Source organism: Staurois parvus, unplaced genomic scaffold (assembly GCF_062004578.1).
Source record: "Staurois parvus isolate SC_StPar_1 unplaced genomic scaffold, SC_StPar_1.0 ptg000137l, whole genome shotgun sequence".
Taxonomy (NCBI): Eukaryota; Metazoa; Chordata; class Amphibia; order Anura; family Ranidae; genus Staurois; species Staurois parvus.
The window spans coordinates 12,176,006-12,190,205 of record NW_028317933.1 but is presented as its reverse complement, the minus strand read 5'-3'; the positions used below and the strand labels follow the sequence as shown (position 1 = coordinate 12,190,205).

The 14,200-nt window shown below is 45.1% G+C and overlaps 1 protein-coding gene and 1 long non-coding RNA gene across 5 annotated transcripts; one reads left to right on the top strand and one right to left on the bottom strand.

Moving 5' to 3' along the window:
- Positions 1-90: 90 nt before the first annotated feature.
- LOC149465823 (uncharacterized) lies at positions 91-2,617 on the bottom strand. The gene is made up of 2 exons (XR_016312208.1): positions 2,072-2,617; positions 91-1,045 (listed from the first exon to the last, which is right to left on the bottom strand). It is a non-coding gene; the product is annotated as an uncharacterized LOC149465823 (long non-coding RNA).
- Positions 2,425-11,352, top strand: BLCAP (BLCAP apoptosis inducing factor). Of its 4 annotated transcripts, none has more exons than XM_089673360.1 (3): positions 2,425-2,576; positions 5,434-5,580; positions 10,225-11,352. In XM_089673360.1, the coding sequence occupies exon 3, from the start codon at positions 10,282-10,284 to the stop codon at positions 10,543-10,545; it is 264 nt and encodes an 87-aa protein (XP_089529486.1). In that variant the 5' UTR covers positions 2,425-2,576; positions 5,434-5,580; positions 10,225-10,281; the 3' UTR covers positions 10,546-11,352. The 4 variants fall into 4 exon arrangements, with proteins under 4 accessions (XP_089529486.1, XP_089529488.1, XP_089529489.1 ...); XM_089673361.1 differs by having other exon boundaries at positions 2,485-2,571; XM_089673362.1 differs by lacking the exon at positions 5,434-5,580 and having other exon boundaries at positions 2,431-2,576.
- The last annotated feature ends 2,848 nt before the right edge of the window (positions 11,353-14,200 follow it).

Below are 14,200 nucleotides of genomic sequence, written 5' to 3'. Positions count from 1 at the left end.
TGGCTATCTAGTCTTTTTAGTCCTGTTTCAGGTACCGACGCGTCGGGAAGATTGACTTCACCTCAGAAGAGAAAGACATACACACAGTGATAGGTGAAATTAATCTCTCAAGTTTATTAGCGGGAAGGAAATTAATATAAAAGAAAAAAGAAAGGTGGGGGGCACAGAGTATCAAAAAGCTGAGTTGTCAGTAATTGATTGGCTGAATACAAAAAGACAAACATTGACGTCAATTCTGAAAAGTGATGAGAAACAGGGTTTCATTTTCCCAACAATAAAGAAAGTTTCTACATTGTTTTAAAACACTTATCTACTACATACAATAGAATCTCGCTAGATACGTGTCAAGGCTATGAACATGACTTTCTCAGGCCTTGAAATCAGTTACAAGTATCCAACAATTATTTTCCCATGGGACAGAAGTATTTGACTTTTAATTATATCATAACAGAAACAGGTGCTGTTAATACAAAGAAATAATTGGATACTATCTCCGTCTCTACCAAGGCTAACCTAACATAGCATATTTTCATTGACTCATTCTGGGTATAATACAAAACAATTAACCAACATGTTAGTACAAAATATAAAATGGAGTGGGGAAAACAAAATGACAGACCTAAAAGACATACATTTCCCTTCAGTATGTAAGCCCTTACGGGATTTAGATGTTTACTGGGTAGTCGGTTCAAGCCAAGGTCAGGTACCAGGTGGGAATCAGAGCAGACGTAGTCAGATGGGATAGCGGAGGTCATACACAGAGGAGCGAGAGAGAGAGTATCCGTAAGCCAAGCCGAGGTCAGATCAGGGGTAAAGCAGAGTAGACAGGTCCAGGAGCAAGCCGAGTCGGTAACAGGAAATCACAGGTCAGAATCACAGGGAACAGGGCACGGGGAGCTAAAGATCATCCAGCAACTTGAGGAAGTGATGAGCCTCCTTATAAAGGCCGTCTGGCACCAAACTGAGGCTGATGTGTACTTCTGCGGCCATGCAGAGTACTGGCAGAAATGCCAGATCTTCCAGAACTTCTGCCGTGGACAGAAACCTTACAGAGAGAGGAGAGGATATGATGTAATCCTGGCTGCTCCACCTCCGACTTGGCAGAGCAGATGCTGTTATCATTTGAATTATAGAGATGAGGTCATATAAATTCAGTTAGACCTTCTCATAAATGGTAAGGATTTTCAAAATGTTATTAACTGTTTAGTGTTTTGTGTAGGGGATGTACGAATGGGTGATTTTTTTGCCTATCCTGGAGTTCTTCTTTAAGTCTGTTTTGTGACTGCATTGCATAGTAGTAATGTATTAAAAGCTCGTCATTATAGTTGTACAACCTTGTCATGTTGACTCACCTTCTATATATTGAAGGTCATTTTAACCACTTGCCGACCGCAGATAGCCAAATGATGGCTTCACCGCGGCCGGCCAGTTCTGGGAGGGCATCATATGACGTCCTCCCAGAACACGCCCTCCCCCTGGCCGCTCACAGCAGCTGGGTACCAAGCACTGTGAGTACACAGCCATCATGGGATTGTGTCGCTGCACGCACCAGGGGGCACGCCAGTGCGCATGTGCAGGGCGATGTACAGGTACATTGTTGTGTCCGCTCATGCCGCCAGCTAGCAGTTAACATATTACTGTTGGTCAGTACGTGGTTAAAGTATAACTACAGGACAATTTTTTTATTTGTTTTGGATAGAGTGGAGATGGATTAGAATACCTATCAGGTTTTTATTGCTGTCTGTGCCCCCATTAGGGAGATCTACCCTCTCTATTTGTCCTGTTTACCACTAACATCAAAAGTGAAAGAAAATCCCAAATTCTATGTGACCTCCAGAACAGGAATAGAGGAAAATCTTCCAATGGGGACACTGGCTCTAGTGACACCCAGGGATTCCTTTACTTTGCAGAATTTTCCCACTTCCTGTTTTGGATGTGGAACAGGAAGTGAGAAGAAATCTCCGTAGTGGGCCACAGATAGCAACAAAACAGACAGGGGTTATTACACCCCTCCTCTACTCCATCCAAAATGAACAAAAAAGACGTTTGCCTTAAAATACTCTGCCTTTACCAGCTATTTGTTAAATTGGTGACTGGGTCTCATTACACGCTTCCCTCAGGGACAGCCGACTCCATTGTTTTATCTTCCTGTCAGGGGCGGACTGACCATTTGGAAACTCGGAGGGCCCGGGGTCAGTAAGGGGCCCCATGAGATGCCCCTGGTACCTTTTTCATAGGCTTTTTTGAGTTTGGGCAAAAACACAGGGGCCCCATGATCCCCTATTGCCCGGGGGCCCCATGAGCTGTCAGTCGGCCCCTACTTCCTGTGCATGGCCATCATTATCAGTCGGACAGTCCTTCCCTCCATTCCGCTCACTCTGCGCCTGCGCACTCCCCCTAGTCACTGAATTCTCTGCATTACCTCCAAATAGCCGCCGGAGGGCGTGGGCGGCCAGCCGTAAAGAGGGCGGGACTTGAGGGCGGACGTAGGAAGGGCCCAGGACGTGGAAGAGGCGTGCTCGGAGCTCGGGGAAGCCGCGGCCTGGAGTTAGAGCTGTGAGGAGGAAGCGGGTGAGGTGAGCCGGGGAAGGGAGCACGGCCATGGGGGAAGGGTGACAGGCTGTGGTGACGTCTTCTCATGCTGTGTGTATTGGAAGGATAGAAGTCCCTCTGCTGGGATTTGTAGTGCCATAAGGGGCCCAGTCTGGGCAGGCCAGGCTCACACACATTGAGGAGGTCATGTGAGGCAAAGGGGCCGCCATGGCTGACCTCCTACAAATACTGGATGCCTGGCACTCCTCTCCTGTCTCTGGTATATCTGAGCTGTGTCCCTGGAACAAGCATGCAGCAAGTGAAGGCAGAATTCCTCTCCTCAGTCATAAGATCCATGAGACAGCCAGGCAGCTGGCAATGTGAGTAGAGACGGCTGCCGCGCTTTGTGTCCGCACAGGAGTGCCTTACGATTGCGTTCACGCCTTCATGGCGAATTTTCTTACCACGTGACAGTGTAGGCCTGCCCATTGGCTTGTATGCCCCCCACTCCCCCCCCCCCACACTTTTTTCTGGTGGTGAGCGCAGTGCATCTTTGCAAGGTTGGTAATGATGCAACCGCTACCTGCGTTTGGGGTGCCATTGAGAAATAATGGCACCCTGAGTGTGACCCGCATCTCCAGGAACATGAATGTGGCTTTAAATGGGACTGAAGGCATTTTGGATTGAGCATACGAGGGTTATAACCCCTGTCAGGTTTTTTTCTTTTTTTTGCTATCTGTGTCCTATTGGGGAGATTTCCCTTCATTTCCTCTCCCATAGCTAAAACAAGAAGTGAAAGGAAAATCTTGTAAAGGGAGGTTGTCACCAGAACTAGTGTCCCCATTGGAAGAGTTCCCCTTTATCCCTGTTCTGGAGACCACCCAACATTTGGGTATTTGGATTCCCCATCAGCAATAACAGTGAACTGGAATAGTAGAGAGGGTGACTCTCTTTAATCCCCGTTTCACATCTATGCGGCCGTGTGGGCTGCGTTTTGCACGAGAGCCCATTCATTTGAATGGACTCCCGTTCCTGTGACACGCAGTGAAGAAGTCCCTGCACTTCTTTGGAAAACGCAGCCCACATGAGAATCTCGGTTCCCAGTACAGTTGTGTTTTCCAGTGCCATTAGGAATAATGGCACCCGCCCGTGGGTCTGTAATTCTTTGTGCGGATGGTGCGGCGGCACCCCCTGCACAGATGTGTACCTAGGGTAAAAAGGGGCTCTGACAGCAATACAAACTGACAGGGGTTCTAATCCATCTCCACTCTATCCAAGACAATACAAAAATGTGCCTTTATATATTAACCCCTTCGTGACTAAGAGTAAAACAAATCCTAATGCCTAAGCACAGTTTTGCAACTTTGACACGTGTTAGTAAAACCGTCCATATCATCACGTCACTACTTTGTTCATCCAGGTGGATTATACTGCGTGCTTTCAGGACAAATTGGACTTTCATTTGGTGGTGAATGGTAATGGATATCTCCTGGATTTTTTTTTTTTTTAACAAAAGGAATACTGGCCAAAAATGGTAAAATTTCTTGCTACTACCATAATCTACCACCAAAGAACAACCCTAAATCTATTCTCCTGCTGCTGACGATCACAGTGATACTACATGTGTGTATGTTAGTTGTTCGTACCCCTAGTACAGACCACAACCAATAGTGCACATTTTGCTTTTTTTTTTCCCCTCCTGCCACTGGTACTAATTTAAAAAAAAAAATCCTGACCAAAAAAACCCCCTGACCTTGACCCAAACACTAACCTTCGGCACAGACCTAGATCAAACCTTGATCTAGGTATTTTTGTTTGTTTTTACACACACTTGTTTTTTTCCTCTCTGAAAGGACAGAGGTGTCCGTTTATGAACCAGCGGTAAATGATCGCTGCTCAGTTCTCCGGCATTCTCGGAGAACACAGTTCTCCTGTGAATGCCTTTTATGAAGCAGTTCTCCGAACGAAGGGAGAGCGCTCTACAAACGCTGGAAAATGGTCTACAAATGCTCAAAAACGGCTGATTTTACTATAATCACGTGAGATTACAGTAAAAGATCAGTTTACTAAACAGAGGTAAATTATCTCTGCTTAGTTTGCGGTCCCTCTGATTCTCCAGCTCTGGGCTGGAGAATCTGGAGGGAGAACACAGATCTCCAGTGAAGGGCTGAACATGTTCTCCGCTGATCTCCTGAGTGTCATAAACTGTGAATGACCAGAGAATAGCTGCGATCCTCTGAATTGCAGCTATTCTCTGTGTCATAAACGGACACCAGAGAGAGAGAGATACAATGTATCTCTCTCCTCCATTTAGAGAGAGAAGGGGGGCGGGATTCACAGTGACTGATCACTGTGATTGCCAATCAGAGACTATCACAGCTATCAGGTTACCCAGAATTGGAAGTTTCGGGGTCCCGATTGTTAGAATGTGACCTGGGTATCTCAGGGACACCCCGGGTCTTTGTGCTGGGAGCGCACCGCGCAGCGTGCTCCCAGCAGAAAGACAGGTAAGCAAATTAGCAGCCCCGCGGAAAATAGCCCAGTTCTGTGGGGTCGGCGTCAAGGGGTTAAAGTAGACCCCCTGACAGCCATTTAATGCGACTCTGTGGCTGCTGGATGGAGGTAAGTAGACATCTGGGGAGGGTTAGGTCAGGGTAATAAGGCAAAAGGGATACATGCACATTGTTCTAAAGTGCTCGTATCCTTTAAAGGCAACTTGTGCATTGCCCAATATGGGCAAAATAACTGATTTTCTTTAAAGCCCAACTCTGGGCAAGTAAAAAAAAAAAAATGATCCTTTGCAGTGACCCCGTGCCCTGCAAGGGATATTTGCTCGATTATGTCTAGGGTAGGAAAAAAAATAGGTGATATACTTACCCGATCTTTCACTCCTCCCCACAGCTAGACTGGTCCCTGCAGCTTCTGTACCCCCGCCCTCCAGCGGTCTACAGTCCTGACGTCATCAAGACCAGAGTCCATTGTTCTGCAGTGGATGGGAGGACACTGAGGATTGGTCCACCACCAGATTGTGGGGGGGCAGAGGATCAGGTATGTATAATGGTTTCTCCCCTCCCCTAGACAAAAACAAGGAATTAACCCTTGCAGTGTGGGCACAGCTCTGTTGCAAGGGATAATATTTTTTTTTTTACTGCCCGGAGCTGGCCTTTAAAAGAGAAGCACGGCATTTGTTTCTTTTTAAAAAAAAATCATACTTGCCTAGGTGGATGATGCATTTGTCTCCTGCCTGTTCTAAGTTCCAGTTCTCACTGCCGCTCTGTGCAGAGAGCGGTGACTGTCAGTCACCACTGTCTGCTATGTCCTCCTCTGCGCTCACTGGAGCGCTGGGCTGTGGAGGGGGAGGGAACAACTGGCTTAAGCTGTCAGCGGATGGCAAAGAGGCTGAGCCAGGTGCTGCTCCAGACTCTGGGGTGGATCCCGACTTTAGCCCGGGTTCACACTAATGCGGTGCTGGAAACACTACAAGTCCTGTTCGTTTCCCGCACCACATTACAATCGCATGGCGTTCATGCAATCTAGTGCAAGTGTCGATGATTGACACCCCAAAACAGATCACAAAACACGATGCGATTGCCAGAAATTGCATCGCATGGGTGAGAACACTCATGCAGTTTGATTCAGGTGCGGTTAAAAAAGGGTCCTGCACCTTTTCGGTGCAGATGCGATGCGATTTGAGCCATACATACTGTGTGGCCTCAAATTGCACCGCACAGACATTGCTTGTAATTCGCACAGGGATGTGGTGCGATTCCTGTACAAATTACATGCGGTGTCCTGCGCCACATTAGTTTGGACCCAGTCCTAAAGTTGGGATCTTTCCCTAGCTTGGACTGGCTGAGTGACGTCAGGCGACAGCAGGCTTCAGCCCGCTATCAGCTGAGAATGGGTCACAGAAGTGCAGAACAACCCTTTAATCTCCTTTAATCATCAACCCTTCTTCAGCATATACTTACCCTTTCTTCACTTTCTCACTACTCCATTCAGTACTGGGAGTCAAAGGAAATACTTGGTGACAGCCCTGGGCCAATCAGCACTGTCACATGGAGAGCCCATAGCCTTGTGTAACCAGCCACTCAAAGCTTAGAAAGGACTTTCCCTTTAGTTCTGGCATTGGGAGTTCATAGGAAACGTAGGTATATGCAGTCGGGGAGGACTACGTTAGAGATCCTGTTCCTTTGTCCTACATGGATGAAGCATACTTGGGTCACATGGTTATTTGTGTTTATACTGGGGGAAACCGACAACAACTCATCTCAGTGGAGACTGGAGCAATTGGATGATGCTTTATAACCTGTCTGGTCAATATTCTCCCAAGATCGCTCCGTGGTGTCTGCAGGCCGGCATAGACAGGAGATCGTCACTGGACTGGGCAACAGTCAGGACTATGAGATGTCTGTTGTATAAGGAAATTGTCTGGAGAGTCACGTCCACTAAAGGAAATCTGAACTTTAAACTTCATGAGGGAGATAAATGCTACCTATCTGTGACCAGCTGTGTCACCTCTCTGAGAGTACTCCATATATAGGGGCTTATGCCTAGAAAGTGGATTAAAGCTGAACTCCCGAGGAAACAAAACTCCTCTCTTGCAGTGGGGCTTTGGAAAAAACAAACACTTTTACTGACCCAGTCTCCTGTTTCCACAGGCTCCCTCCAGGCTTTAAGACTGGTACCTGCAACATCATCTCCCCTACATTCCAGTGGCTGCAGGTCCTCTAATGCCATAGAGTACAATGCAGGGACCATAGCCTTGCATTAGTTATAAATTCACCAGGGACAGCCAGCTGCAGGGGTAGCAGGGATCAAGTCAGAAGTGTTTTCTGATTCCATAGACATAAACAAGTATTTATCTATTGTATTGCGAGAGCATCCAGTGCAAGTGGGGATTTTTGTTTTCCCTGGAGATGGATTTTGACCCAGCAAAGAAATTGAAACCACACAGGTTTATAGCATTTACACAGTGCTATCACTCATGAACCCCATTGCAGTCCTTCATATTGATGTAAATATTTTCAAGCCTCCATAGGGCTGAATAGTGCATTACCATGTGTTGTGACTGCAGCAGATGTGCATTGGGGGGGCCATTAAGAATAGATGGCACTGTCACACACCAGCACATGCACTCTACACAACAGTGTGATTCCAGCTAGAATGCTTTGCTGGGGACATGTATAGACTGTCCTAAACCTTCCTAAGGCTTTATACAGACTCCCTGACACCTCCAAGCCATCCTAAACACTGCCAGCTATAATTCCTTCCTTCATGTTCCATGTTAGGTTATAATGTCATATCTTGTAGAGCTGGTCTTCGCAGAGCCTTTGAAGCTACCTGATATTTGATGGGCTGCTTGACATGGAGCCTGTCTGTAGTTCCTAGTTACTGCCTAATACTTAATGTTCATGTACACACAGGCTTTTAACAGAGTTTGGGAACTGCCATGTTTAGATGGGGTTAAACCTCCCTCTCCTGAACGCAGAAGAATCACGTTCAGGATAGGAATGTGTTGACCACCAGCCGCAAGGAAAGGAAAAACACAGAAAAAAAAAAATTTAAATGCGGTACCATGTTTACACGCAATTTTGCTGCAGTCGGCTAGTGTACGTGCAGCCTTGCTCAGACTCACCTGTGAGTGTGCACAGAACAGTTTCACATGTTTTGCTGTGTCCCGAGGTGGGAGCACGTGTTGAGTAGCCCCATAGAGACCCTTTTAATGAATGAAGCCACCCCAAAATCAGACATCAGCGTTCATTCTCCAGAAGGGGAAATGACAGAGGCTGCAATATGAATGCACATAGCATGTGAGAGGAGAGATTTTTATTCTAGGATTGATTGCACATTGCTTGAGATGTCTTTTTGACATTTGTTTAAAAACATTATGGGGGGAATTTGCTAAAACTGAAAGACAAAATCTGGAGCAGCTGTCCATAGTAAGCAGTCAGCCTCAAACCTCCACTTGTTCAATTGCATTTTAAAAAGGGAAGCTGCTTCAGGTTCTGTTTGTTCCAGTGTAAGTGAATTCCCCTCTATATGTTATCTGAGTGAAAGGAGGCTTCTCCCTGTGATATGAGGGAGGGATGTGCCAATTCTACACTAATGTGGAGGGGAGACATTTTTGGACTGGGGGTGGAGATGGCCATTCCTTAGGTATCACTGGAGAAGCATGCGGTGAATGGTGTGTGTGATGACAGCTTATATTTTCTGCTATCTACCAATTTCAGTTTATTCCATTAGTTTTTCCCACAGGTTCCTTGGAACATACTATGTTGTCTTCAGTTCTGTTATCTGCACAGTAAATGCCTCTAAGCTCTGCTTCTTCTGTTTCTTACTGACAGCAGCCTCTATTGTGATTTAAAGCAGACATGTAGGACAAACCTCTACTATTAATACATCCTGAATAAAGACAGATTAGCAAAGTATAGTTCATACTGCTCACTAGATGTAATGTGGCCACCTAGCTCCTTATGTTTGTAATATCTTGGTTGGGGCCAGGGGTGGACTAACCATTTGGGAACTCAGGCAGTGCCCGAGGGCGCTGGGTCAGTAGGGGGCCCCATGAGATGCCCCTGGTACCTTTCATAGGCTTTTTTGGGTGTGATTTGAGTGTGGGTGAGGACACGGGCCCCATGATTCCCTATTGCCCGGGGGCCCCATGAGTTGTCAGTCCGCCCCTGGTTGGGGCTCAACAGATCCTAGCCGTCAGATCCCCTTTTGGCAATAATCAGCAAATAACTCTCACAGACCTGATAAAGGAGAAGTAAATAGGTGAGCGTCATTTAGTAACCAATTATGCAGAAGATACGAAGACAATTAACCAAAATCTGTCCCCAAGGGATACAATTATGTCACCAATGTCCTCTTTGCAGCACTATTTCAGGACTTTACTGAGCCCTGATCACCTCCAGAACTGCGTGGGGTTGTGTACAAGCAATGGAAAGCCTGAAATAGTCAGTATTGTGTTATCACATGGATATATCTGCATAGCTGGTGGCACATTCATGTTAAAGATGAACTCCAGGTATGTTAGTGTTTACATGGCTGCATTGGTCCAGAAGCTGGATATTACTGTATTAGGTATGGCTCCTACAGTAATCTCCATTCGCTTTCAAATCTCCTGCACTTCTTTCATTGTGAACAAAGGAAGCCGTTAGCTTGGCACAGGTGCCATTCAGGGAACGCTTTGCATTTTATTAATGATTGCAAAGCATTCTGTGATTGGATGAAGTGGAGAGGTGAGTGGTGACGTCACACTCCCCACCTCGCCTAGTCAGAGAACACTTCACATTCATTCTGAAAAGTGTTACTTAAATGGTGCCCATGCCAAGTGAGCAACCTTCTGTAAGCAGAGGTGTACTCGTCCGAGATGCAGAAGCTAGTGGCATTCACTGTAGTAGTGTTGTCTACTACAGCATTTTCCAGCTTCCAGCGGGGATCCCACAGATATAGAATTCAGCTTTAAAATATAAATGGGGGGGGAAGAGTTTAGAACTGTAACATGGGATTATTTTTTGTGTTGTCTTCTCAAGGATAGTGAGACAGTTTAAGGAGAAGGAGATGCAGTTAGTGTGATTGGTTGACAAGTACAGAAATGCTATTATTTCTCTCAAAATGATCCTGTATATGATGATACATACGGATTCTATTTTAACATTTAAATGACATTCTGTTTTCTGTCCCCAGGCTGCCGGCACAGATCAGATAAAGCAATCAGACGAGGTGTGACCTACATACGCCACCATGTACTGTTTACAGTGGCTGCTTCCTGTCCTTTTGATTCCAAAGCCACTGAATCCAGCGCTTTGGTTTAGTCACTCAGTGTTTATGGGCTTCTACTTACTGAGCTTCTTATTGGAAAGGAAACCATGCACCATCTGCGCCTTGGTCTTTCTGGGTGCCCTCTTCCTCATTTGCTACAGCTGCTGGGGCAACTGCTTCTTGTATCACTGCAGCGGCAGCCAGTTGCCAGACTCTGCCAATGACCCTGATGTGGTTGGCACCTAGAGGGAGTACACCGTGCCCCACTTCATGGATTGCTGCTTTTTGCCAAGGACGTGACCCAGCTTGCACAAGTTTAAGGATGAAACTGGTATAACAGGGACACCGTGTTTATTTAAGTAAAGAAGACGGTTTGGTGCAACAGATACCCTCTTTCCCTGATACCATGCAGCTACAACTGGGCATAGACATTTCCATTCCCTGGCCTTGTGGTGCCAGAGGGCTTTTATTTGTTTGTATTTGGGGGACTTTGCCCCTCCAACTATAGATTTTCTTCAAAACCATGCCTCCACATTCTGTCTGTTCCCTGTCATGGCTAATGGGCACATTTTCCTGTCACCTCAGACTAGGTCAAATGGTGTGCTGATCCTGAAATCTTTGGTATTAATGAGAGAGATGATTTGGTAATAAGATCTTTTCTTAGCATGGACAAATGTAGAAATCACTGCAGTATGTGCAATCAAGTGAACCTGTCTTGTACAAACAATAGATGGTATTTGTGGTCTGATCGAATATTCAGCCAATCACTGCATTTGCAACTAATTACATTGCTTAGGCATATTGGTTCAGACCACAGTGGTTGCTTTTGCCACGAATGGGCACAGATTCAATAGTTTTTTACTGCCAAGAAGACATATTTGACTCTGAAGGCTCAACATTAAAGTGTCTTGCGGTTTGATCTTGTATGTTTTAGAAGGGACGTGTAGTCAAACAGACGGTGTGGACTGTAAAGTTCCCTGCCTCTGTTTCCAGAGATTTTATCCTTTTGTGTTTGGAAGAAACAAATAAAGCTTTATCATTGGATTTGGAAAATGTGCCTTTTTTTTTTTGCAAAGGTTAAGTTTAAAGTCTAGGTAAGCATTTTCCTTTGGACACAGCAGATCATAGATCGCGGTAAAGGGCCAATCACAGTGGCTCTTTACCGTGTGATCAGCTGTGTTCAACCACAGCTGATCACAAGTAAACAGATGGCCAGTTATCAGCATTTTCTTTCCTCAGCACCAGGGGCAGACTGACAAGTCATGGGGCCCCTAGGCAATAGGGGATCATGAGACCCCTGGGCAATAGGGGATCATGAGGCCCCTGTGTCCTTGCCCAAACTCAAAAAAGCCTATGAAAAAGGTACCAGGGGAATGTCATGGGGCCCCCTACTGACCTCAGGCAGTACCTGAGTTTCCAAATGGTCAGTCCACCGCTGCTCAGCACTGTCACAGCATGAGGAAAGGAGAGCCTATACCTGGAAATCTTGACAGCATTTTGTTTACACCGATCATCAGTGCAGCTTATTAATGCCCATAAGTGAAAATTGGCCATGGCAGGAAGGAGCTGAAAGTACTGAAGTGGTTAAAGATTAATTCCATCCATTGTATATTTTATATAGTTACATTACACCAATGTGACCAATCAGTCTCCTCTTCCAACATACCAGCCGCCATAAATCAAAAAATTGCCATACTTGCTGTAATTTTCCTTTTCTGGGTGGCTCATGTTAGCCTAGGATTTGTAGGTTGACACGATTAGCCCCAGGAATGACCTGACCAATAGTGCAATCCTACTTTATTAAGCAATCCATAATGCAATGACATAGTGTGATAAAGTTTTATCCAGAGAGCAAAAGAAAACTCCCTTGCGCTAGTGCAGTCCATGAAAGAAAAATGTGCATTCCAACTACTGGAAGTGATGTAGATAGGTCTCTTCCAATGCGTTTTGTCATTCCTACAGATGTCATCAGGAACAACATGAAGTATTGGTAGTTCAGGGGTAGAATTCTCACCTGACATATGCATGAGGCCCGGGTTCAATTCCTGGCCACTGCAGTTATGGTCTTTTTTTGTATTTATAGCCACACAGTTAACTGTGCAGTGGGATGTGTCAAAGGACATATTTCTTGCCTGCTCCTGATTGTCCATAGGATTTATGAAATGCATTGGGCATGACCTATCTATGCCACCTCTGCTGTGTCTCCTTTTGATAGTTAGAATGCAGTGTTGTAAAGGAGTAGGTTCCTTTTATTTGCTAGCTGATCCTTTATCACACAACATAGGTGCACGGTTATTCCCTAGCGGGGAATCTGCCCAAGGTTTATATTAAAAAAAAAAAAAGTGAATATAAATGTATTTAATAAGATAATTACAGTGTGTTAGCAAACTAAATGACATGTTGTTAGAGTTTACATCTCTAAACATTTTCATCTGGTTTTTTTTTTTTGGATAATGCAACCCTCGTTTCTATGAACCAATACTCTATACCAGGTCATGAAAATGCTCAATACTCAGATTCAAAGGGAGGGGGGGGGGTATTGATAACACATCAGGAGGGTGAAACAGGACAGGTTCCTCACTGAGTAGACCTAAGCTGATGCCTTACTTTGTAATGCAGGAGGGGCAATTCTAAGCACACACGGTAGTCTACTTGCTGTCTCACATGGAGAAAGCCTTATATATTGGGCCTCTTTCTTGCGGCTGCATTAATTTACAGAGGATCTTGCTGGCAGCGCAATCCTGCATATAAGAAAAAAAAAGTATGCTGTACACATGTAATGTTTGCACCAATGTTTACACATGTACAGTGTCAGTAGACCTATTATAAATAACAATGTATAGCCATTAGCCCAGCTGATTACACACTATTAATATTTACTTGTCAGCCCTGAATGAGGCATTCATGTGGAGGTGCATGTGCAAAATAATCTCCGCTGCCTACACATTGCTGATATTTACATGTTGATCCCAAGCAGCAGCGACTAATAGGGTCCCTTAATATTTTCCATCCTTATTTAATGTATTTACATTCACCAAGTCTCCATAGCTATAGCATATAGCTGATCCTCTTTCCTAATCATTTTGAACATCAAATCATGGGCAGGGAGTTTCCACATGCTTGGATTATTGAAGTGAATATTCACATTTTTTTTGAGTAACATTTCTCAATTCCATTAGCTAATTCACCTAAATATGTTAGGTTGACTTCAAGTGATTTCTGATCTCTTCAAGTTAGGGTCTGACTGAGGTGGCCAATTTGTGTGCAGTGTCGGGGGTTGTGATGGCGTGTATGGTTTCTGGGAAAATGTCCTCTGAGAAGCATAAGCGAGGTTGACATAGTCAACTGACCAAAAGGACATTTCACAGGATTGTGACCTGAAATAAGAAAACAACTGCTGCAAAAGTGACAGCAGAGCTCAATCTCAGTCCCGTGATCGGATAGCGTTTTTCCAGAGAATATATGTGCCGCCATGGCCTTTGATGCTGTACCTCGCAGCACAGCAGGTAGATTAGCAACTTCAGTCACAGAAGCACTGGATAAGCGGGCACCAACAATTTGCCCTTTTTGAAGCTCAGTAAGCTCTGACATGACTCCGTATTACAGCGCACTCAGTGAATGATGGAAATGAGGTTTTCCACCTGTCAGCTAGGTGTCTCATTACACAGCGGAAGCAAAAGAATATTACATCACTTTCAACGGGAAACATATCACTTTCACACCTGCAAATCATGTAGTGTTTCCATTTTCTGGTCTAACTCCTGTAAATATTTGGCTGCTTTGGCCAGTCACTGAGGGTTGTATTCCAGTGAGCTGAGTGGAAAAAAAAAATAGGGTCCTTTTAATGTTAGCACATTTTCTTGTTCATGTACAGCATACCTTTAAGCAGGATCTTGCTGCC

Bases quoted from the DNA above. Each gene is read 5' to 3' on its own strand.
- BLCAP (XM_089673360.1), top strand. From the start codon at position 10,282: ATGTACTGTTTACAGTGGCTGCTTCCTGTCCTTTTGATTCCAAAGCCA.